This window comes from Corapipo altera, unplaced genomic scaffold, assembly GCF_003945725.1.
Source record: "Corapipo altera isolate COAL_440 unplaced genomic scaffold, ASM394572v1 50, whole genome shotgun sequence".
In the NCBI taxonomy this organism is placed as follows: Eukaryota; Metazoa; Chordata; class Aves; order Passeriformes; family Pipridae; genus Corapipo; species Corapipo altera.
The window spans coordinates 12,253,889-12,280,738 of NW_020884889.1; the positions used below are offsets into that span (position 1 = coordinate 12,253,889).

At 39.6% G+C, this 26,850-nt stretch overlaps 1 protein-coding gene across 1 annotated transcript in view; it reads right to left on the reverse strand.

Moving 5' to 3' along the window:
• PRTG (protogenin) overlaps positions 1-26,850 on the reverse strand; it is a 78,276-nt gene that overhangs the window by 7,907 nt on the left and 43,519 nt on the right. Inside the window, 4 exon segments of the mRNA XM_027644470.1 lie at positions 1,045-1,215; positions 1,975-2,102; positions 3,785-3,971; positions 4,495-4,590. Coding sequence (XP_027500271.1) covers positions 1,045-1,215; positions 1,975-2,102; positions 3,785-3,971; positions 4,495-4,590 — 582 coding nt within the window.

Consider the following 26,850-nt stretch of genomic DNA (forward strand, 5'->3'; position numbering starts at 1 on the left):
CAAAATGGCTGTTGGTCTTCTCTGCTCTCCTCAGGAGCAGGACACCCACCAGCTCTGAAGCAAAACAGTTCACTGTCGATGATGAAGCAAATTGTCCTCCGTGACAGCATACTCATTAAGGTTTTGGAATTTTCTCCACAGAAGATTTAAAGCCTCACTCTCTGCTGACAACTAACCTTTCAGCCAGGTAACAACACAGAACAACAAAATAGTAACTCTTACAGAGCCATCCTCTTAAATGAGCTGCTCAAGCACATGACTTTACTCTGTAACACTGAGCTTCCCTCTCTGATTTAAGACATCATTAGAACATTATCTATTCTGAACTGCCTCTGTTTATTTTGAATATCAACCGAACAATAAATCCTTTTTTTTTTTCTTCTCTGGCTAAACTAGAAATCTCTTTTTGATGCAGCTCTTCAAATCGTAGTATTATTGTCAAAAGTGCCTACAAAAATTTATCCTATCTCTCCATCTAATCACAGAGATGTGACTGCAGTTCATGTCACCATACCCGAGGTACTGCTAAATTAGCTAGCTGGGGCTCAGCAGTAGAATAGAGCCAGAGAGTTAAATTGAATTTGCAGAGCAATTTACTGGAAGTAGGCGAAAGTTCATTAAGCAAACTGAACTAACTGGATTGGCAGTGATCGACAGAAATATATAAACCCACACAGCTACATTTATACATTTATTTCTGGAGAGCCAGGCATCAGATTTGAAAGAGTGCATTTACAAAATGAAACCATCACAATCACGGTTACAACAGAACTAAGATGGATGTAATTGGATTTACGAGACCTTCTGGTTGCCACAATGAGCTCCAAAGCAGCACAGACAGCCCTTCTCCCCTCACCTTCTGAGTATGAACTGAGTTTTAATGCATTTTCCCATGGTAATTACTCCAAACTAATTAGAACTTTTATGTGAACACTTATATATGAATTTATTTCTTACTATAGTCCAAGGGAGCTGAAAGTAACAAAGCATATTATAAGTAGCATCATTGTTTGTTCAGTTCATAGGTTTGTGATTTCAGTTTACCTTCTCTGTGCAACACTTGCCATTCCCCAGCAATCCAAGACTTCCTGGATGCATAGAGGATAGTGTATCGTGTAACAACTGTTTCAGGACCATCAGGTGGCTTCCAGGAAACCAAAGCAGTATTATCCTCTATCAAAGTCACCTTCACTCCTATTGGAGGGCCAGATGGTGCTGTGAGAACAGTAACACAATGCTATTAGGCTAACCCAATTTACATGCAATTAAATTGCTCAGAAAGAAACTGATGTGCAGACCTAATGGCCACTGCTACATCCCAGAAACCACATACAAACAAACACATGCTGCTCCTCGGGAGACATCTTGTTGACTCTGACCTGGTCAATAGATGAGATTCTGGAAAAGCAAATTTCATATTTTTCCTTCAACTCCGGAAGGAAACAGTTACTGATAAACCCCCACTTCCCTACCCTGTGAACAGGTATATCTCAAACATTGCATTGCTGAGAATATGAAACCAAAGTTTTGGATTTTCCCCTTCCAAGCTGACAGCAAAGCAAACCAGCTGCTAGAGTAGCAGATGTGTAATATTCCTACAGTTTCCAAAACTTCTAGGGCTTAAAATACATTTCCATAATACCTATGAATCAGCCCTACCTCTTCAATATATATTTTAAAGTTTTTATTCAAGTTAGTTCTATTCAGCAGTTGCTAATGGTGAAAGCATATCCCACTTTATATGAAAATCATTGCTGATTTAAGGTGGATTTTGAAAAAGAATTTCACAGTTCCAAACCAAGGATTTTCCTGACAGCATTCTTCTAGCTCTTACCAAGAAGAGCACTATCTGTATCTCAAAGGAAAGGATTTCTCTCTCCTACAGACAGCTGAAGATTAATAAGCAATTTTTCAGGCCATTTGGTTTACAGATCTTTCTTCTTAGAACCACATGGTTCTCTCCTGGTTCCTTACCTTCTGGGAGGGTAGTGTGGTAGACTACAGGACTCCAGGGACTGGAGAGCTGGTCCACATGCAACCGAACTGCAAATTCATACATAGTTTTTGGCTCAAGACCTTGAACTAACATATGAGTCTCTGACCTGTAAGGATGAAGGAAAAAAATAAATTTAACAGTAGCAGTTGACTTGAAGATCCCAAACTCAGATAGTATCTCTTGGTCACATGAGTAGATTCTCACTGTCAGCTCAACAAAGGACAAACCAGTTCAAGTCCAGACACGTGGCCCATCTGTGCTGCCCACCTGAAGTGTACTTGTACTAACCCGGGAGCTCTCAGGAGGGTGTTATGCCTGCTGTCAGTTGACTTGAGCTCACGTTTTTATAAAGGTTCTACAAACAGCTGATGCACAAGCAAGTCCAAGAATACTACTGGCTGGATCACCAGCAGGTATCCCAAACTCAGCTCTTTCCACATTTGTCCATAGGACACTGTGTTTCCAGCTGGAGTAACACAAACTGCAACCAGCATCACAGCTGACAAGGCACATGATATTGGCTCCTGGATCTGCTTCTCAGTGCACAGGCAGTCACAGGCTGCATGTGCAATGTCCCCTTCCACTTATGGCCTCTATCACCTCCCACATTTAGGGGATCTCTGTGGAATATGAATGTTCCCTACTCATCTTGTAGCTGCATTTAGTAATTTATTTCTTGCAAAATTGATTATATTAATTATAATATTGCAGTTTACTATTTGTTCACAAAGTTAATTGTAGATATTTCACTTTATTTTAATTCTAGGGGCGGAGAGAAATCTTTCATATATGCCAGTGTTAATTCTGGGTGATAATACCTCAGACAAGATTAAATCTCAATTTAGAATGGTGTTACTCTACAGATACTGCTTTATTAAATCTCATTTAGTAGTTTCATCTTCCATGGTGCAAAGTCAGTCACCACTATTTGCAATAGTCTCATCCTATCACAAAAAGCAGCACTCCTTGCTATGCTCCATATTGCACACTAAGAACTTTACATGGTGATTATACTGTGTCTAATCGTTAAGTCAGGAGTTCTACAGCAGGAGAAGTGTTCTTGGAAGAGAATATCTTGAATATTAGGATGAGAACTATCCTTTAAGACAGCATATTTCTTATTTAGAGGTTTGAGTAAAATGAACTTTTAAGGTAGCTACACACACATGGATTCCCTCAACAGGCCCCCAGCACGGGCAGTCACATGGAGCAAAGTCTTCTGCTCCCAGACCACCAGAACACCAAGACTAGGAAGACTTTATTCCCTATTCTGCCATCCTGTGGCTCAGGCACTGCTTCTCTGAAAAGCAAGCAATCCTACTCAACTTTCCCCTGGCAGGGTCCCACACCCTCAGGAACATGGCATTCCCACAATAAAGTGCTCAATCCCTCAAAAATTCTCATTTCCAGTCTTAAAATCAGACACTGGACTAAGTCCCACCTTTACCCAGACAAGCTACCCATAAAATAGGTATTCTCTCTTGTTTGGCTGAAGAACTTAGAATGAAATTCAACCTAGACAGCTAAAAAGCCATTAAAAAATCAAGAGCTAGCCCAGTGACCCAAGGTAAGGATCTCTGGTAGAGAATTAAGCTGTTCCATGGACACATCTTGCAAAATCCAAGAAACTGAACAAGCAGCCACGAGGCAAAACACACAGTCAGTCCTCTATGGGAGATAAAAGTTGTTACAGGTAAAAGACAGTTAAAAGAGGGCAGGAAGAGTAGAACCTGAGTGGGAAGGATGTGGAATTGGCAAACCAAGGCTCACCAGGAGCGCTGCACTTACGTTTGGAGGTAGAGCACCAGGGACGCGTTCTGCAGCCCCACGGGGTTGCAGCGCACTGTGTAGTTGATGAGCTGTGCAGATGTAAAGGCAGGTTTCCCCCAGTGGAGGTAGATGGAAGATGAAGTGTTTGCTTTGGCATAGAGGTGGTGAGGAGGCGGTGGAGGTGGCACCATGCGATCACGGACAGCTGTTTGAAACAAAAAACGAGCAGGAATTATTTACTGGATAACGTTAAGAGGTCTGAGCCCACAGTTTAGGTTCAAATCTCCCCTTACCCAGCACTACCTGGTATTCAGACCCAGGAGTCTGGTTCACGCTATTAAAGATCCCTGCTAACCCACCACATGTCACATATTATTTGGGCGGTCCCACTTGTTTAGTCAAAAACAAAGTCAAAACTATCAACAGAGATGAGGGAGAGACATAAATATCTCATAGGATACATGATAGTCACTGTCAGATGATGCAGACAGTCCAACAGGGGAGGGAAATGTGCTTGGCCTATCTTGTTTCTTCAACTGCACTTCACAAACACAGGAAACTATCTCAATTGCAGGATGACTAGGATAGCATTTGTCACAGATATGATCTTTCTGGTTCTCTGTTTTACACTGAATTAATTGATTATTTATAGGTTAAAAACACAGAGCTGCTGGGACCTTGAAACAGCTCAGCTCTTAATAAATTCTTCATGCATCTACAACACTTACAAACACATCCAGGAGTGCTGACTGTTTGGTCTGCCTGATAACCTTCTTCCATGCTGTTGTATGCCAGCAGCCTTACATGATACTTTCTTCTAGGATCTGCACAAAAAGAAAAAGAATAATTAGCCTCCAGAAGAAGGAGGGGGAAAAAAAGGTTTTCAGACTTCTACAGATAGTGAAACAACTTGATTCTCCTGCAAGTTCGTTTCAAAACTTATCTGCTACAATCAGTGGACTGATGGACGGGCTGGATGCCTGGAAGCCTGTCTTTTCTCCAGCCCTGTGAATTCCCCTGCATCTTTGCCCAGACTTCCAACAGCCTAAACAGCAATCAGTAGGAGTAGGATAAGTATCACATTTCTGTCTGTAACAAAGTCACACCTTCACAGCTACAGAGCTAGATTTAATAGTATGATTCATCATACTGAAGTTCTTTCAGTCTTTTATTAAAGATTTGTTAAAACAAACAGCAGGAGGTCCATAGAAACCAACATTTGTTTCTGGATAAGCAGGATGTAATGAAGCAGGGCAATCAAAGCAAAGGCAAGAAGACAGGACTCAGCAAAGAAATGGTACATGTTTTGGTTCCAGGCTTGGAGAGGAGATAAACTGTGAAAAAACAGGGATTGTTAATAATGCTTTGACTAGCAAATTCTGCCTCCATATGTTTCTTGAAAGCTGGTTCTGGCATTCTCGGAAGGTCACTGTTCCCAGCTTAAAGGACCTCCCTATTTCCCTTTCTCTGGCCATGTCTTTGGGCAGCCACATTGCAGTTTGCTGCTTCTCTTGGTTCGGTTAATGATACACTGGCCTTGATCCAAGTGGAAAATTGCTAAAGAGCAATGAGTTAGAAAGGGGCCTGGAGCTTTCTGTAAGTGGAGATGTGGTGTGGGGTACAACAGGTGGCTCAGAGTGCAGAGCAGCAGGATGGCCGCTTGGCTGCTCTGCAAACTGCTCCCTCACAAGTGTGTTTGCAACCAATCCCTTCCATACAACCACGATCTGCGAGAGGGCAGCGTTTGCTACAAGCTCATATGAGCTCTTTGGGGTTGAGCTAAACTTCACCCCATCACTGACACAGCTGTCAGGACATTCTCCTCTTCTATTGACATGGACCTATTTCTTTCTGTTAAGACTTTCAGAAGGTTCAGACATTATATAAGTGTGCTGATCTTTTTTATTTCTTTTTTCCTTGCCCTAAATTACCACAGTATTAACCCTTCTCAAAATAAGCTCTTCTTGTTCTCATTTTAGCTGAGATTTGACATGGCCTCTCATGAAATAAACAGGAACACAAATCCTTGACATTTCTTCGCCAAGAATAGGACTGTTGTTTCCATCAGATCGGTGGCTCCCTCTGCAGTCACTGCACCAGCAATACCATCTGATGTTTCTGTAGAGGTGGCAGAGTAGTTTCCTAATAATGCCTTTTCTAAAATCTTTTTATTCTGAATTAGAAAATCTTTTTCTGCTGTAGTTACCCACATCAGTTATAAATGAGATAACACTAGGTAGAGTTTACACTTCTATCTCTGTTTATTTTTTAAAGATTATTTTACCAAAATCTATATATAGCTGTAAAAAAGGGAGGTCTTAAATTTGGATTGAACTATTTCTCTGATGTATTTGACACTAATGGTAGAATAGGCAAGAGGAGTCCATTCCCATTTTTTGAATAGATTTTAACATCACAAGCAGAAAATGTAAGTAACAAAATGTAAAAAAAAAAAAAAGAATAATCAAATAATCAAATGTCACAAAAGAAAATATGGAACTTCAATATTCAAAATTCAGAAAGATTGTAAGATGTTATATGTAAATGATTGCATTCTCTTAAAAATTTTCAAAAAATAAAGGTGCATTTAAAAACACTGAGCCCAACTAAAAGGATAAATGTTAAAAATATTTCAAAAGTCTCAAGTGATTTGAATACACAAAAGTTAAGTTACAGTGACTTGTTTAGGAATATTACAAGTCCCTCTCAGAAAAGCAGAAATATATATATTCCCAGGCCTCTTAATCTGTGGGAGGAATAAATATATTAGTGTGCAACTGAAATATTCAAAAACAAAGCCAGAATTTAAAAGAAGAAGTCATCGAGACACCTTTAACATCTCACTGGGATTATGCTTTGGAGTTTGTTATTAAAAAATGATTTTTCCCAGTCATTCTTAGAAAACACTTGAGCTCGAGCACTATTCAGCAGGCTCTTGAACAGATCCCACAGAACCAGGAGGCTTCCAGCTGGCTGAGTGTCGCTGCCTCTCCCTCCCTTCACAAGTTGCCCGGCACAGCCCCCCTGCTGCATTTCCGCAGGACACGGGATGACAGACACCACAATCCATCATCCTGCCCAGCACCTTCAAAAACCCTGCGCCCTTTGAAAGTGCTCACCCAGAACTGATCATCTTCACTGGGAAATGAAGGATAGCTAAGGTCTAGTGCCCTGCTGAGCTGAATGAGGAGCCTCTGAGGTCTGTTTATCCTCACTGCATTTTCTTTTTGTAACTGAATTCCTCATTAACACTTGATTGAGGAGAAAAGGAAGAATAATGGGATGTGGAAGAAAGGAAAAAAAAAATTCCACAAAAAAAAAAATCCCACAAAGAATTCAAATGTCTTTGAGAAAAATATGTTTTAAAATCTTACTTTTAAGTATCCTTAACACTTGACATGTAGAAGCAGCACAATGTTGAATACCATTCCTCTCTCCTGCTCTTATATAACACAAGAGGTTTCAAAGAGAATTATCTTTATACAGAAAAACCTGTTTAAAAATAAAGTCCCTCAGTTAGTCACTACCATCTGAAAAACAATGTTTTTTCCACTTCAGGACATCATGGTTCAATTGGAACCAAGATTAGTTCAAGACAAAAGCAATGTCCGAATTTTTCAGCTGTCACACATTACTGTTCTATGGTTGAAAACCCATCTGCTGGTTTCTGCAACTGAAGTAGCAGAAGGAGGGAGGGCTGTGTTATGGACTGGCCCAGGGAAGCCTAAATGTTAAAGTCAGCTAAAAAGAAGAACAGAAAATAATTTAAAGAAATTTATGTGAAACTTGCCTCATAGATTATGTGCATAACATGAGCAAAGACCAATTCAAAGTACCCACTGAGATGCCCACTGCTGATCAGAGCTTTCCTATATGTCAAACACAATAATCCAGCATCTGCCACAGATCTGTCTCAGTTCCAACAGATATAACTATTTGTTTTATGAAGTGTTGGAAAATATTTTTTGTCTCAAGTAGCCTCTGTTTAGAATATTTTTTAAAATTTTTGAGTTTCATTTTCAGGCTTCTGATATGATTCACTCCTCAGTGGCAATCCCAGTATACACCTGGCATAAACACTTTCATCTCACAGTTCATCAGCTGGATCAAACATTCAAAGCCAGGCACATCCATAGAGAGAAAACAAACTTCAGGAGCTTTCTTATCTTTAACCAGCAAAGATATCTTGAATAGTTTACACATAAATCACTGATAAAAGATTGGGGACAGCATGGCCACCTGGGGGTTGACAGTCTCAAATTTACTGTATACCATCCATGCGCAGGAGGCTTGGAGGCTCAGGAAACAGGGAAGTGAGCACTGAGGCCATCAGTCCTGCACAGAACAGACCCAGAAGTATCATATCTTTTCACAGATCACTGCTATTCAGAAACAAATTGGGTGCAGTGATTGACTCAACCCATTCAACACATAAATTCAATGTAATTAAAAAAACTCATATCAAGATTTCCTCTCTGCATTTACAAAATTTCTCTGAATAACTGGTAACATTGAATAGTTCTTGAAATTGCCAGCATTTGTGTAGTGGTTGAAGGCTTGTTCACAGACCTAAGATGAAGAGGAGCAATTCCGTAGCCTATTTATTAATCAGCTGGATGATTTTTTTTTTTCAGTTAATTTGTTTCTGTTGAATATCATTTGGGGTTTTTAGTGTCAGTATTCGATTGTTTTATAACTGTCACAGCACCTACAGGTTTTTAATAGGCATTTTTATTGTTATTACTTGAATCAACTGGTGGAAAGGAGGCAAAACCTGCACCATTCATATAAATCAAAGGGCTGGCACTGATGTTGATAGAAACACACTAGAGCTAATTCATAAATGTTATTACATGAGTGCCTCAAGCACACAGAGACTTAGAGGACATTATAGGCTGGATGTGATAAGTTGGAGGAGTTTCACACAGTTCAACAGATCTGCTTCACACCCCCTTTTTATGTAACCAAAACCTGTTAGCATTAAGAACACAAGAATAACAGTTTCACCAGAGACACAAATTTCACCTGTAGCAATAATATCCCTATAAAATAAGAGTGGGAAAAAGCTAAGAATGCCTTTACATTTATTAATTTCAAACTACCAAAATAGATACTGTCCCAAAAATCACTGTTTGGCAATTTATATTGGATCAGCCTCATTTTCCTATGTCAGTTCTTGTAGGAAGGTCACTGCCCCACAGTGATACTCCTCCGGATCCCCATGTCTTGTCATTCACTCTCCATAAAAATTTGCACTGAGTCCTGCAGATCCTGATAGGTCTTTCAGCAGAGAGACACATGGGGGAGCCTTCTCTTTGTTTTGTGAGTTGGAGTTGGTTCTGTACCTCATAGTAAAACTGGCAAAGTTAAATATTGCAAATATGAGCAAAAAAATTAAGTTGAACTATAATTTAAAACATGGATTGTAACTTAGAAAAACATTAAACATTACAGTAGCTGAAGCTCCAAAAGAGGTTGGGTGACAATGATTTACTTGTATTACTATATCTCTGAGATATAATCTTAGAGATTAGGTTTAGCTTCTCAGGAAGCAGACAGGAAGCTCGTAGCAGTTACAAACAGATCCTTCAAGAAAAATACTACAGTGCACTCAGATGTTCCAACCCTGGTGTTGTGACAAGTCATTTCATTCCCCAGCATGGAGGGAGAACCACAGCTGCTCATCTGTCTGGATGTGGGATACTGAGAGAAACTGCAGAAATATCACCAAGAATTGAGACTTGACTTATTGGCAGTTCTGCTGCTCTACATTTCATTGGAACATCCACATTTTATTGCACCAGCTCAAAATCATTCAGTATCCTTTACTACTGCCATCAGCCTTGCGTCTATGTAAATCTTTCATTTCCCTTTCAGTGAGGGGAGAACTTGCTACTACAGAGCAGCTGTCAGTCAGAAATACTCATATTCAGATAATCACATTTCCTTTCCCAAAACTTAAGATTTTAATATGTTCAAGTGATGTATATTTATTAGTTAAACATGGATTAAACATTCAGAGCCTAGTTTTCAAAGTCTAGGAAAATATAAATGGTCCAGTAAATACATACACAGTAGTAGGCAAAAGCAACCATAGAGTTGATATTTTTCTCGTGTCAGAACTAGTTTTAGTGTGTGCTCGTGTATTCTGTGGAATTCCACTGAGTTACTGTCTCAAACTTAGCTCTTCAGTTCTTCTAAAATATTGAAACAAATACACAAAAATATATAAAACAATCTGGCATTGTTCCTGACCCTTACAGGCCTCGGAAATATATCCACTGAAAACCCAGGTGTTGCTGGGATGACTGCTGTAGCAGCTACCATTATTTGGGGGAATGGCAGAAAAATTAGAAAATAAGGTTCTCTGTTTTGAAGCCATTTCCCTGGTGATAAAGGTGACACGGGGAGAGGAAGGAACATCTCTCCAACCACTGCAGGTTAGTTCCATCTGGTAGAGTTATACTCATGACTGCCAGGTGGTGTCCTCATGCACTTCCAATGGACACAGCTGGGAAAACTAGAGGCATCAAAGATTAAATGCCTGTATTCACAGTTAAACAACTAAAAACAGAAACATGCTTATAACCACTTCGCAGCTGGTGAAGTACTTTATCATGCAACAACCTCATTCTTAAATTACCAAGATGGCACAGACCAAGCTTTTAGAAAAAGTTACTAAGAATAAAGTCACTTGCATATTCACAGTGGAACAAAAATTCCACTCTCAATATTCTATTACAAAATTAAAATCCTCTAAGACTAAAGCAGCATGACACTAACCACAGAGCCAATGAAAAATCCTAATTCATCCTCCCTTCTCAAAAGAACACAGAGAAATGCAAATGTCCTGATTAGATTTTAACAGTACATTCAAATCAGTTTTCTGCAAAAGACCAATGTGCCTTTATCCCATTGAGATGTTGATTATTCGTCTTTATACAGTTCTTCTGTTCCAGATAAATTTATAGCAGTAAAGATAAGTACAAAACCTGTAAGAGCAAGTTCTACGACCACACTGTACACGAGACACACCCTGGGTCACTGTTCATTCAGCTGAAGCTTACACTGAACACAAAATGAAGAGTCCTGAATCAAAAGTGTTACAAAGTGCTTGCTGGTATGAACACAGCCAAGATTTTGGCTTTCTGGCAAATGCCTCAGAGAAAGCATCTGTTTACAGGCTACTTAGCCAAGGTTACAAGAGAGTGTAATATTGCAACCCCTAAAAGCCCTGTCATTGTTTCTTTCAGCTGCTGCATGTTTGTGAAGCTCTGAAGGCCTTGAAAGGAGCCAGAGCAGAGCCAACAGGTCAGGGCTAGATAAAATTAAGAAAGAATCCGAGGTCAGACCATGAAAGAACTTTTTTTTTTCCACCCCTCCAGAACAGCGAGTCCACCTCCAGCAGCCTTTCATTCAGTCCTGATAAGAAGAGACAGCACTACACAGTTTGGATTTCAGACATTCTAAGTCCTCTTTGGGGAGAGGAAAAGATAAGGAAGCTGAAAGTAAATGGACATTTTACTGTCATTTACTGTTGGAACATACTTTCATACCTGTTTCAAACATCCCTGTTCTCAGCAACTTAGAAGGAAAATATTGATAGAAATGAAAGTACTGGGGGCTTTGTTCTTGTTTCTAAAAGAATTGGGATTGCATTGAATTTCTAGAGAAAAAAACCAACCAAACAAACAGAAAAATTCAGTGTCTTGATGTTCTGAGCCAAGTTCAGTGACTAGAAACCTAGAAATAACTTCTGAAGATACAGCCAGTATGGCAATTCTGACGGCTGGGGAAGGCGATAAGAAAATTTTTTCAGTTTTGTTCTAGCTTACTTACAAAATTTAAAATAACACTTTTTTTCCTTTCAACTGGAGGTATCAAAACCACAGTACATTCAGAAGGTCGAAAAAAATGGTTGTTCTAAGGACAAAACTTCTGTGCCCAAATGTCCATTTTTAATTTAATCTTTTGTGCTGCTGGTTTTTTTGTGTAACCCACAGATCCATTGTTGGGTAGTGGTCCGGCTGGATAGCTCATTGGTCTGGTTTGCCAGGGTGACTGTGCTGCCCCCAAGCCCATCCCTTCAACACAATAAACTCCAGATAATTATTCAAAGAAGAGGCCAGCAGCATGGGCTGCTCTGACATCAGGTCATGGCCTTTGACATCGAATCTGGGGCTAGCCAAAGTCTGCTCCAAGCAACAGAGGTCCAGGGGAATTATTAAGGGGGAAGGGTGGGAAAGGAAGAGCACTGAGAAATACTATCCTTAAAAATGTACTTTTGAAGCAAAGTAATGTAAATACAGCAGAAACTTATTAGGAAAATAAGCAAATACATTTCAAATATACCAGACAAAAGGGACAGAGAGAAGCACATCAAGCCAAACAGTAACATAAATCTGGGAAGCAGAAGGATGATACAGATTCAAGTCTGTTCCTCTCAAAATCAGGTATTCCCTCTCAGATTTTCAGTACTGGATTTTATTTCTCTTTTCTGAAGAATGCCCTTTTACTTTGCTTGAGTACCCATGATTAATTAAATAAACACAATTTAACAACCTTGTTCTATTACTGCTTTTAAAATCTTGTTGAGCCTCTGGATATGCAATTTCTAAGCATTATTACTAGCTTCAAATAATAGTATTTAATTTCTTTTATTTTTAAAGGACTTAGAATTTCAACTGACCACACATTTTAAATAACATCCTTTTAATATCAGATTAAAGTAGTTTGAGCAGTTACAAATTGCCAGCATTTTACATCTCATGGTTTCTTTTTCAGTTTAAAGGTAACTTTAAACATTTAGATGGAACAAAGACTGTCTGTGATACTCATGTTTTCCTTTGCAAACCAAATAACTGAAGTAGAAACTAAGCAATTTGTTCTTTGTACAACATTGTAGAAGTTTATTTTGGTAGAAACTAGAACATACGACACATGTGAATTGATCCAGCTAAACAGTCTGGCTTTCCACGGCTTTGGATGGCTCTAGCTTATTTGTCTAAATCTGAAAAGGGTCTGTATCCCTTTTGTAGCTTTGCTCTATCCCCTTAGAGGGCCCCAGGACAAACAACACCTCACACCCCCTTGCAGTAAAAACATCACCTCTCCTACTGCCCACCATCAGCAATAGCAGCTTCATACAGAAAAAAGTGCTGGGGGAGGGCTGGAGGGGCAGGATGAATTCCCAACACATGGCATTTTGGCCTTTTGGAAGATTCCTTTTGGAGCCTTAGGAAACGAAAAATACCTAAATATCTCTAATCTTTTTAAAATAAGTGAAGCAGATATCAAGGATTTTAAGTGTGCTCGATTTCCTCACCGGCACAGAACATTCCCCCTCTGCCTGTAAGGTCTGCCATCAGTTCCCATGTTTCTCATGTGTTTCAGAGAACTGTTAAACTGCACAAGCAAAAAGCTCCCTTCCAATATTATTGTACCAGTGCTCTCTAAACCAGCAGACACCCTTATGTTAACTAGCCTGGCTCACCGTTTTCAAAGTGAGCCCTCAAAAGCTAACTTGAAAGCAATACCAGAGGCCTGGACAAACACCTAATTTTGATCTTTTGTGCTCGTCTTTTCTTCTGAGAGACCTTTTCTTTTGTTGCTGCCCAGTGGAAAGCACACAGCTCATTGGTCCTGCTTTGAAAGATGAGAGCACTGCCCCTCAGTCCACCCCTCCAAGCACAATCACTTTAATGGAATTATGTAGAGAGGCCATCTCTGGAAGAAGAAAGGGAGGGCGAGGGGGGAGGGAAAGAGTGTCCAAAGGAACCAGCAGAGCAGTAATTACCCCAGTTACTAACACAGATATGTCCACTGAGAATTCATGCAGTGGTCCAAATAGGATGTGCCATCCCATACAACAGGTTCCCTTACATACAACAACCAAGCCACGTATGAGTGACAGAAAACAGTGAATTAAACATTACAGCAGTGGATCGGGAGAAAAGACAATCACACACACAGTGCTGCTACAAACATGCCTCAAAACAGGAGTGTGCTATAAAAGGTTCTTTTCCACTACATGCAAGCGACTGAAAGGATGATCTTCCCAGTGGAGACAAATATTTCTGGGTTGCAGACTGGAGGAAAGTTTAGACAATTTGCCTGACCTTCATGTTAAGAAGAATGCTTCCAGAAGATGCATCAAAACACAGTGCTGTAAGCATTCTACCAAATTTGGTTTAACATCTGTTTAGGTACCAAGCTCTATCATACAGTCAGTATACACTGACTGCCTGACATCCAGCATCACCTTACAAACAACACATTTGTACACAATGACAAAGGCAATCTGTTCACAGTGCCCAAACTTTCCCCTGGAGCTATGATATAAATTTTCTTTCAGAACCAACATTTTCTGCTGGTCTGTCATGGACTCCTCATGCCATTTTGACCCTTTTGTGCAGCAAAATGAAAACACTATCTATCATTACTTGCACCACAGTGACTTTGTAGGAGGTGCACAGTTTCATTGCAAAAACATCTGTGGTCTGGTGACTCAGATCTCAAGCTTTAGGAGTTGTGCTGTTCCAAGAACGACTGCAAGATGCAAAAGTTTCAGGCAGGGCAATTAACAACCAGTCTGGCTCTTTCCTCCTTGAGAGGGCAACAAATAACTGCACTAAAACACACTCAACTTGCTAGATATAAAACAAGTCAGTCATGACAGGAAAACAAACAAAATACATGCAAGTGGAAACCACCACTGTATTTTTCTTAAGGCAAATACTGGCTGCATGGACCATATCCAGCTGCAGCTGTAATTAGGGCCCAAACTTCAGTGGGATGTTCTGTTATTGCAGGTGTCAAGGGCCATGTCTGCTCCTGCTCCCGCAGTGTTCCCTGGTATTTGTTGGACACAGGTAGTGGAGGTGCCTGACCAGAGGGACAGACAGACACCTATCTACACCCTGTGTCCACACACAGCTGTGTGAGCGCAGAAATATTATTCTACAGGTTCCTTGGAAATGTAAATAAAGCAACCACTTAATGAAGCTCAAAATTTGGCACTCATTTGTCGAGTGCTGGGTAGAGGGGCAAGTTAACCCAGACAGCTGATAAACTTTATAGTGACATTGCTAACCTGACTCATTTGTCATAGGCTGCCAGCTAGTCTGATATATGTACTGCTTCTAATATGACAACTCTCATAATTCATTTGCTGAAGTTAAATTCAGGTGCATTAAAACAAGAAAAACTTAGAAAAAAAAAAAAGACTGTCGTCAAGCTTCCTCTGTACATTACTTTTAACGTAAAGTATTAATTGAAAATCTATCATATAATGCTAAATATTTGCCGATTACACACATTAATAAACCAGGAAGCAGGGAAGGCAGCTAATAGTGCTTGTAAAGAGTTCCCCTCAAATGCCTTAGCTCAGCAGGTAATTTCACCTGAAGCGTGTTGGCATAAGGACACAGGTCTCTGTTCCCTCAGCCACAAAAGCCATTGCACTCTCTCTCTCCATACATGAACATATCCGTTACTTTTCCCTCACTATCTTCTTAGCAGCCTCATTCCCTACAGTCTCTCTCTGACTAGTTGCTTATCTTTGACATTTAGCATTTTAATTACATTTAGATTATGCTGAACCACCTTCCTAATGATTTGGTGCAGCAGTGTTATTTTTAGTCTTCACATTTTCATACAGCATATCCCAAACTTCTAAAACGTGCCCTGAAGAAAATTTACACCTGTAATGACAATAAAACTACCCAGGACCCTATAACATCCTTGACTCTAATATTCACCAGTGTTATATTCAATGGCACACTGTCATGACCGATTCATAATGATTTTTGTGGTATGAATTAGCACAGAAAAGTTTATTGAAAGGACACAATAAGTGACCAGGCAATGAAGCCCGATAAACTACATATTATACTCCTTCTTGAATGCTTTCAGTATGCTTAAGTTTAGTGAAAATGCCCAACTAGGAGGCCAGGAGAATCTGCTTCTCTGTAAAAAAATCATTACTTTTCATCTCCACACTGATTTCTCCCAGAACCATCTTGTGTTCGTCTCTTTCCATGACCAGACTCTGCTCTTCTGAGATAATTTATCAGGAGAATTACTCAGTCCATATTAGTGGCAGCAGCTGTGCAAGTTAATGTTGTTGTTGTTTTTAGTTAAATAGATGTTAATGGTTTATTTGAATACTATTTAATTAAGACCAAATTTCTGAAACAGTATTCTTGAAAGCACCATAGACAAATCTTGCAGGTGGTGTAAAAGAGGTCAACATGTGCAATCTGAATTTGGACCTAATATTGTCAGGAACTCAAATTCTTTATACAGAGTAATTCTCTGAACTGTGGCCTGAGTTCCCTTCCACAAAGATGTAGTTTAATGTCCACACAAAGAAGCAGTAGCCCGAAGGATTTCAGGCTTCCTGAAACTTTTGAAAATCTTTTGCTCTTCTGGCTGACAACACAGCACCTACTATTTATTTTATACTTTGTGGTGTTTTATAAAGACAAAAACATATCTTTCCCTCACTTGGAAATGGATTACAACATTACATGTTTTTAATGTAGATATTACTTACTACAGGTAAAAACTATGGTACTTTAAAGGATGCCCAGAATAACAATAACAACATGGAAAAAAACCCACAACTTTGCAGAAGCTGAAAGAGAATTTTACTGATTTATCCCTTTCTTCACAAATTTTTTTTATATGTGTAAAGTGTTTTCAACAATTATATACTTTGGAATTTGGTGTAAATTTTTCCTTTAAAATGTTTTTCTTTAACTTTTTTTTAATAAACAAAATCACTTCTCATAGTAAACAATGCTACTGTTGTCCAAATGTTTGACTACAGACAAGTTGTAATGTCAATCTTTTGCCTTACCTACCGTATTTTTTGAATAGTTTTGTGAAGAACAAGAATTGAATACATGTCAAACATTGTGTTAACAAACTGAAAGGTACAGAGTAAAAGACTAGGAGACTACTCATAATCAAGGTTATTTTTGTTAACTTTCCTAATGCATTCAAGATTTAAATCCAAGCTATGTCACTATTTTGATTGAAAAAAGGAGAACAAAATTATCTTGATGTAATTCCTCTGCATATGAAGTTTATACAACACTTAGAAAATGGAAAGCAGTCTGACTGATTGCTTAAGTAAAATAAACACACAGCTACTTAACTCTTAGCTGGCTATCTTCCTTTGTACAATTAAAAGGGTTCCGCATCATTAATTCAGCTTTACAAATGCTGACTTGAGCCTGCAGTTTGATGAGCATTTTAAAGCAGCATTAGCCAACGCTGCTGCTGACAGAAGCCAGCCTGCTTGCCCTCAGCCCCAGCCACTCACTCCTGCCACAGCCTTGTTTGACTTCCCACCACGTCCCTGTGCACTGTCAGGAGCGCGCAAGCACAGAGGAGCAGCACGAATTAGCAGGGACAGGTACACAAGGAGTGTGGGGTGTTTTCTTCCAAAAGTGCCAGCTTTTGCTACTTCATTGTGCTCAGAGCTGAACTTTGATGAATTCTGAGCGCTGAGCAACATCCCAAGGCAACAGAGCGAGCCCCTGGCCAGCTGGCTGGGACACAACACAGCCACCAGGAACCTGTTTCACTTTACACAGCCTGGTGAAACTGTGAACCTCAAACCTCCACACAAAAACTCCAATGATTGAAAAGCCGTGTTATGAATTTATTAATAAAAGACATTTCCCTCAAGGGGGAGCTGTAATCTAATAGACTGAACACAAAGCTGGAAATCTGGACATTTACAGCTCAGTTCTGTCACTGATTTCAGAGATATCATATCACACTCGGGTTAAACCATCAATACCTGAGCAGTTCCATAAAAATGGTCCTTTTCTTCCCTGTGTTTCAGGTACCCAGTTTGTAAGAAAGGACAGTGAACACTCTTCACCTGTGAAACTCCCAGGAATGCTTACGAAGTGCTGGAAGAACACAGCAACGTGTTCTTAGCACAGACAGATGAACACACGTGTTATTAGCAGAAAAGCAGAAATACAAGTAACTGCCTAAAGTGGATTTTTGCCACATACTCCAGGCAGTGTTTCAGCTGCCCTGCACAGGGGCACAAGAGATAACACAGGCTTGGGGGTCCCACTGGGAGACTCCTCCTGGCTCTAACATGAGGGAAGATGACCCTTCAGAGGCAGATCTTCCAACAGGGAGGCTCAAAGAAAAGAGGGAGGTGTAGGCACTGCTGGGTCAACTGGAGTACCATGGGCTTCTGCCTGCACTCTGAATCATATCAAGCAATTCACTTTTCTGTCCTACAACCTGACTGTGCTTTGATGCTTTTCTTTAGGTATTTTATTGGGTTGACTGGAAGCATGATCATTTCTGTCATTTCTGAAGGAGAGGGATGACTATCACTGCCTATGTGACAGTGACACTCAATCACAGCCCATGCGTGCAGCTACTCTGCTTGGATAACGTACAGTGACTTAATACATTCAAACCACCTCTGGGAAAAGTTTTCCAGCACAAATAACTGGCAGGGAGTGCTACAGATACACGTCTTCTAAGGCAAGTGATTGTCACCAAGGCAACAAGGGCTGATGAGAAACTAAGAGAAAGTAAAGGCAGGAGTGAGAAGCAGTGAGAAGGCAGCCAAGACATGAAGAAAGAAAAAAGGCTAAAGTAGTCTAACACTAGCAATTATCATGAAAATAAAAATTAATACAAAAGACTAATGTAGTATACTAGAGATATGACTGTGATGGAGAGGTGCTGGACTACACCAAGACAAGCAGGATCAAGAAGATATCCTATTTTTCTCCCAGCAGTGTCTACATACACGTGCAAATATAGACACATAGATACAGAGCTAAGCAACAGGCTGTGAGCACATCCCTCTCTGCTTCTAAAATGTACAAAGGAGAAAGTGGGCAAATGATGGGTAAATGGACACAAGGCACAGCAGTGCAACACCCACCCACCTGCCTCTCTTCCCCCACATACACCATCCTACCTACTGCTACTTCAAAATATCTCCTGTTCCACTGCCTTAAAAAAAATCCTGGGGGGCTGATATACAGACCACATTTTCAAGATGTATTTGCACATAATAGTTTGTGTTTCCTCCTCTGTCTGAGTATAAAAACGTGTCAGTTGGACAAAGAGCCACAGCACGCACAACTGGATGCCATGAGAGGCAGAAAACTCAAGTCTTTAACTGAGGTCCCAAACAGGATCAAGAATGTATTTCCCTGTCCCAGCTTCTACAAGCATGTGCAATAACAAAGAGTTTTGTTTTGTAATGATAACCATCTTGAGAAGGGGTACAATATTCAGCTATGATAATGGTAAAAACACTGTGAAAGTGAGTATAAATGTTGAAATACATTTTTTATGCAAATATTTTTTTCTAGTAAGCCTTTTTCCCAGATGGGAAAAAAAAAAAGTCATTTGGAAGAGCAGTTTTTTTCAACACAAGATTGTTTCTTTCCCCACTTCCTGCATCCCCCCCTTCATTTGCCACAGAAGTGTGACTCCAGGCAGCCTGAAAAAAACAAATATGGGCTTTATCAAAATTGCATCTTTTCCCCAAATTGAAAAATGTTTCTGTTAGCAACAATGTCTTCATGGCAAATATATAACCAAGGTGTTGCTGAAGGTAGCAAATCTACCACAAAATGTGTTGGCTTAGCTTTAAAAGTGCATTTACTTATCACTAACACAGAAACTGCAAAGATCCCCTACTTTTACCTTTCCCATGCAACTACAACTGGTAACATGACCCAAAAAATTTCATGAAAAAAAATCAGGATAAATTAACATTTTGATCACAACATCTGGATTGTTGTTTAACAGCGGAAGAAAATAATAAATAAAAAGGAAAAGAGTGAAAAAAAAATAAGAAATATAACTAGCCCTGTACAGCAAATGTTTTCTTCTGTCCACTCTGAAGTCTCTTTCATGTGCTAATGGTGGCATTTTTTTAAACTCTTCCCCTTTGACTTACTCAGACCTTTAAGGACCTCACACATCTAATGGTTCCTCACATTCACCAAGAACAATCAAGAGAGGTCTGGGGGTTGACATGCAGTATGATTAATGGACAATGTTGATTTAATTTCCTATAACAGGAGTTTTCTCTAAGCTTTCTCCAAGGAGCAGTTTCTTTGCAATCCAGGACTTAAGTATTTTACTAATGAAGTCCAATAAATAGCAAATTAAATAATGCTGTCTCCCAGAGACAAATCCTCTCATTTCAGGAAGAAAAAAAAGAAAATCAACCACTGTATTTAAAGTTCTGATTAAATCCTGTATAGCAGGAATGTACTTAGTTGTTCAGTTTTCTGGGAGTTTTTTGTCTGGTTTGCTTTATTTTGTTGGTTTACTTAAGAAATTTTAGCAGTTGTCTGGTCATTCCTCCCGTTGTTATCTGCTTGCTCGTTTTTACCTTTAAACAGGGGTACACATTTAACAATTTCCAGTTCCAAGAAATTTGTCTTTATTTATTGGTCACTTTATAGCTATCAAAATGTATACTATTACATATTCATTATAATACTTAAAAACATTTCAAAAGCAACTCAGGGGTTTTGTATTAAAGTCATTTACTACTTTCTTCTTGTAAGGAGTGATCAATACGTCCTTTTCATGAAGCAAATTTTAACCTTCAGCTCCAGCAAAGGAACAATGGAACACTATTTGCATACATCCTAACTGTTACTCAATCAACATGACACAATTTCCCGACTGAATTCCCACACAGGTTTAGCTCAAAACGGTGGAATTTCTACCCTGAGAACACAGAGCAGCAGAGAGATTTCCTGCAAGATTCTAATCGCTTTCCCACCGCCGAGAAGTTTACCTTCAAGCAGTCTGAAGACACAACACATTTTGCTTTGCTATAGGCTGGTACGTTATCTTGCCAGAGTGCAAAAAATCTCCCCCTCCTACTTGGAAGGCTTTGCAGCACCCTTGATTCCAGTTCTGCAAGTTGTGACACAATTAGTCTGATGTCCTGAGACAAATGCATCCAACCCAGTTATGGGGAGAGCTAATAAAGAGACCAAAAGTCTCTCAAAAATAGGTAACAAACCTCCACGCTACTGGAGTGGGCCAATGGAATATAATCTCTCCTGCTGCCTTAGTAAAGCCCATAACTTTACATTAGTGCTTTTAACATTGCTACAAGGCATTATCCCATGAAACAATGAAACTTCCCTCATCCTGACAGCTCACACTATCTCTTTAGAGAGTCGGGCTTAACTGGTCTTAGCACTCTGTTTTGGTTTTTTGAAGTACAGTACATTCAATCGTTATTCTGCACTTGAGTTCATTGTGTCCTTCCCCTTTAAAGAGCCACTAGCTTGGGAAGTTAAAATGAATTACTGCAAAAGTCAAGGCATGTTTAAATGAGGGTGTCAGGACTATTTTCCCAAATAAATGGCTCCAAACTGGAACAGTTCAGTGGGCATGTGCAAGAAGGTTACACAAAAATACATGAAGCAATCCTTCCGTCACACAATCTGCCTGTTTCTGAAAGATCTTAACTGTTTAAGAGAACAAGAATGCACCTTTCTGGTCCAAAAATAAGCACTTATCATGTTGACAAATTAATAATTTTCCATGAGTTTTAGAGCCATTCCATGACTCCAGTTAATTCAAAAAAAGCCTATAGATTCCTCTTAGTGTCTGTCTCATAGAACATTTTAATCAGCACCAAAAACAGTTATGCTGCTAATGCAGAGGTTACAGATGTCAGTATTCCAGCACCTACTGAAGTTGATTACTGGCTAAATTGGTAACCTATTCAGAGGCTTGATGGCATCATTTAAAAATGACAAATACATTAAACATCAATTAAAGTTTTCAATTACAAATGCACTGTATGAAAATAACATTTACTTTCAAAAAGAAAAATACGGGCAGAAGTAACTGTGATGTGAAACTTAAATGCTCTCAGAAAACATACATGATAAGGTAATCTTTTTTTTTAAGAACAAAAATTCAGGTGAAAATATGTAATTATGACACACATCTGCAATATTGCACAATGCAAAACAAATAATGGCAGAACTACACAGGAAGGAAGGCACTGCAGTTTTTTACAGATGTGGTGCTTGAACTGCATAAAAACTATGCAGCACTAGCTGCTGACAGTTAACTGGCTGCTCCCCAGCAAATCTGCTCAGAACAAGCTGATATTTATCTAGGATTCCCACTCAGTCGTGTGCAAGAGTGCTTAACTAAAGCTGAGCCCAAGACCCAGTTGTTGTAATGGATGCCACGCCAATAAGCTCCAACAAAGGGCCACAAAGTTCAACCCCAGCTTCAGTTTTGCTCAGTAAGAATTCAGTTTACAACCTGAGTGAATCAATTTTTCACCTAAACAGAGCAGTGCAGTATTTTTCTTCCATAAGGGAGGCACGAACCAAGTGGGTGAGTCTGTGAATCTGTGTCTGGTCACCTCATGTCAGCAGATTTGTGCTGTGCAACCTCCCGACATTCCCTGCTCGCTTGCCCCAGTGCACCCCAGCTGCACATGGACCAACAAGTACATGACCAGCAACGCTGCACAAAACAGAGGCTTGATGCCTTCCCTGCCTCTGCCACCCAGAGGACACAAGCACAAGCAAGAACAGTAAATCTCAACCTAGAAGAAGCTCTCTGCTACAAACAGATCTAGAGAAATGACTAGCACTGACATACACTGGAAACAAAACAATGTGACAGTTTGTAATTTGCAACAAAACAGAAAATGCAGTTTGATCTCTATCTACACTTACAGCCTGTAAAATGCAATATGGTTCCTTTTATAAAAGAGGTTAAATCCTATCAAAGCAGCATTTGCTTTGATATTTTGCCAGTTTAAAAACTTAAAGTAATAAAGCCCCTTCCACTCTCTCTTTTAATCTATGATCTACCTTTCAAAACCTGAAAGAAAAAAATTTATATGCAGATATGCCACATCTGCCTTTGGAAGACAGACTCATTTAGAGTGGTGACAGGTCTGCCTTTCATGATTATGAAGCAAGGAATGTGTGTCTCTTGTTTATCAACGTGCAGCAGAACCACACTATCACAGCAGGACTAGGCAAGGGCTCGGGTTTGTTAACTACAAATATACATAATCTGTCTTGCCTGCAAAAGAGAAAGAGGTCACAGTTAGCTGAGGAAGAGGTTGATTTTAAACATGCCCAGTTTACTTCTAGGGCTTTTGGTTTTATTACTGTGCAGTATGAGCCATTCCTCCTCCCCTCTCTCAGCAAATCCCTTATGTTTTAGCTGATAAGTAGTAGTAGCAAGCCTGTTACACACAATCAGGAGAATTGACAGATAAGAGGTTTAGTTTAAGGATGTAATCAGCGTGAGTAAACACTAGACTGACCCAGCTGTAAACAGTGGAAATAAATGATAATATTTGTCCTGGTCACCTACTGAGCTATTAGACACTTTCCACTATGTAGCAATGTAAATATAATGACTACAGTATATACAGCAGACAGTGCTATCATCTGGTTTCCTAAGCAAGAAAGCTGAGCTTTTAGTTGATCTTTATTAAGAACTAAAGTAATTTCTAATTATTTTTTAACAGAGCTGTCTTCAGCACCCTGCATGTCTGATCCAATATAAAAAAACGTGTATCTGTAATACTACATTATATTGTATTGAATGCTATTTGAGAACAGTTAACAATGAAACTAAAAAAAAAGTGTTTCTCAAGAAAGACCTGTGTTTCTTTCACATCATTTCATGAAACTGTAAGAATGCCTTGCTCCTTGAATTTGTATGGGAATCACAAGATAAATTTCAATAGTGACTTATAACCAAAAAGTAGTACCAACTTCTCCCCCTCCCAGTTTTGAGTATCCCAGAATTCTCAGTTTCAAGTATGTGAGACTACATTTTGACACCAATAAAACACGAGATAAAACTGAAATTATAGCCCTAGCTATCAGAAATAACTACATTAACACATTAAATCCTCTTACAATGTTCCTTCTCTTCTCAGTAATACAGTATTTGCAGTTCTTAATAAGAAGGCTGTCACCAGAGCTATCCAAGATGACATTAACTTTTTAAAACTTACATTTTTCCAGTACATTCACTTGCAATATGATACAAATGAAACCACTATGTCCTATCTGACCATCATATCAACTGCTTTATGAAAACTGATAAGCACTTTTACAGAATCATTACCAGAGGCACTTGGGTGACATACATCAGGCAGTTTAAGTGGACGAATTCTTTGCATTGCCTCTTCTTACACACCCTTATTTAATTTCTATAGACTACAGAATGACCTTGTCATCTTTGCTGCCCTGGAGTAAAGCTTAGCTACAGTCATGGTTGTAACATGATATAAATAGATCCAAAGGAAATTAAACAATTGAAGGCCAAGTCTCTGGGGGAATCCTAAGTGTTGGAGGTAGTTGGCTAATTCTTCAGCAGAAGCCCCCTTTCCAAAGGGGAACACCACGCAGGGTCACAAAATGTGCCTTTGTGTCATTTAGACCTTGACAAATTCTTCACTTGGAAATTTTGTCCCAGTTGAGGAGGGCAGGGAAATGCACTTTGCTTTATTTCTCCTCTCTGCGACTGGAAAGAGGTAGGACACAGAAGAGCTTTCAGGCAGAGAAGTTTCTCCTGATTAAGGTCAAAGTTTTTGGAGTAATGACACAAATGAGTCTGACAGAATCTAATTATTTTTCCAAAAGTACTAGACTGGGGCAGGGGAAATGCCACTGGGTAATGTAAAATTGAGTATCAGGAGAAGCAGCAGAGGGTTATGATGCACCTCATGTTAAACAGCACAGAAGAAGCTTTCCCAGAGAGAAAGCTTGCGGTGCCTCCAAGCCTCTCAGGAATCACCAAGGAATTTATTCATTTAATTATTTATTTTAAGCACATACTCACCATTTCATGGCCATCCAATCACTTGGCAGCTTCTCCCATCCCCCTGTAGCCCCAAGCCCTAGGGAGCCAGCAGTGCTCCTGGGGGCTGCAGCTCCCAGCACAGCACACAAAGCCAACAGACCAGTTTTTCCATCCCCTGAGGTGTCCCTGTGAAAATGGTTATTTGCTGCGATATCATCACGACAGAGACAAAAGAGCACCTCCAGCGTGTGTGCACATCTCTGCCACTGCCTGCTGCCCTCAAGGCTTCCTGTGCATTTAGAGACCCTACCTTTGCCTTGCCACCAAAGTGCCACTTTCTGAAATCCTCACTGTCACTCCATCCCTGAAGGTGGGACAGCTCCCAGACAGCAACCATAGGAGAACGAGTTTAGCAGAGTGAATTCTTGCTTTCCTCCCTCCTTCCAAGTACAGAAGACTTGGAGGCTAATGGCAGGAACATGTTGCAATTCCTCATCATCAGTGGCATTCATTTAATTAATTGCCAGCATGATAAGAACTGAAAAGTGAAGTTCAGAAAGGGGAACTTCCAGGCAGCTTGAAGAACAGCGTTCTTGTGTTACAGCATAAGAATTGATCACACTTTCTTGAGTTTCATAACCAAGAATTTGAATTTGATGTTATCCTCCCCGATAAGCTTCAAATGGGCTCTTGTGAGTCACTGCCCTTCTTGTACAGGCTCCACCTTCCTAGCAGTCATAAGCTGCAAATACAGTGAGCCCTGACAGGCCAACAGTCCACCTAGCATACATAGTAGTGAGCACCATGGAGGCATGTATGCATATGTACATGCTTAAAATACTCTTGGAAAAAAATTATCTAAACACGTTTAAAGGGGGTGATGAGCTTCTCTGGACACTCATTTTAACTTTCAAGTTTTGCCAATTGCCCTCCTGCTGCACAGCAAGAAGGTTCCCCAACAAGCTCTTCCACCAGCAAAACTCACTTCAACTTCTGAACACATGTATTCTGAACCATTACAGAAACAGAACCTGTAGACTCATCAAGTCTCACAATGAAAGACTTTCTGTAAGGAAAAAATTTCTAGACTAGGAGGAAGCGAAGGAAGAATTAAAAATAGAGGCAAAAATGCATGGTATGCACCCAAGGGTCTGCTCCTGTGGCAAATTCAAGTAATAATGGAATTTTACACTGGACTAGGAAATGGCCTGCTATTGAAAAATAAATGCCAAGACCTTTAACACAAACAAATGTCTGTGTGAAACTGTGGATATTTATTTTGAGAATGGCAGAACTGACTCTGATCAGATCATTTAATTCTATTTACGTGGTGACTATCATACTAAATAATCCCCTTTAAAAATACACAAAGGTAACTGGGGTAGACCTACACTGGAGTAAGAGAGGCCAGTTCTCAGAAAACAAGCTAAGAACCAAGAAGAGACTAAAACATGCAGCATAACATTCATATTGTGTTCAATCACTATAATCTATTTCACACTAGCATTGCTGAGTCTGCTTTACCTGTCATAATTATCCTCCCATCAAGAGTCCTGTAGACATTTGCAATGATTTCCAGTAGTTTTATCAATGCTATCAACAATCAAGGCAATCAACAGTGCTTATAATAACAATGCTAATATTCTCTTTGATTAGAGAGTATTATGAATTCTCAGTTTGTGATGCACTTCAATTGCCACAAAGTGAACTGTCTTATTTAAACACACAGATTTTGCACAACTGGCATTTGTACCAATGTCTGCAGAAAGTTCCTTGGACTGATGTATTGACATGCTCCAAATGTCACTAGAAGTCTATTTGCAGTTTATTAACTATGCAAAAGAACAGGGAATGGTAGAGCAGCCTTAGGTCGTGACAAACTAAGACATAAGGAGGGAGTGTTTGGAAGCCATTTAAATTCACTGGCAACAGATAATGCATGAGAAACTGCTCCATCTTAGCCAATGGGAAGCACCTAGGACTATTAGTATATTCTTCCAAATTAGGAATAACCTTTCCTTTTGACCACGTTATCCAACATACATGAAACCAAAAATCTTAAAACACACTTTTCCCCTTCAAGTTTCACCCTTGCAGTATTCTACTAATTCCTGTAGCTCATAATGAAGACATTTATTTTAAAGAGGTTGTCAATAAATCAGTAGTTTAGTGTCCTCAGGAGAGGCAAATGGATGACAGAACATTAGTACTCGAAGCCTCTGTCCAGTTCATGAAGAATCAGTTTACCA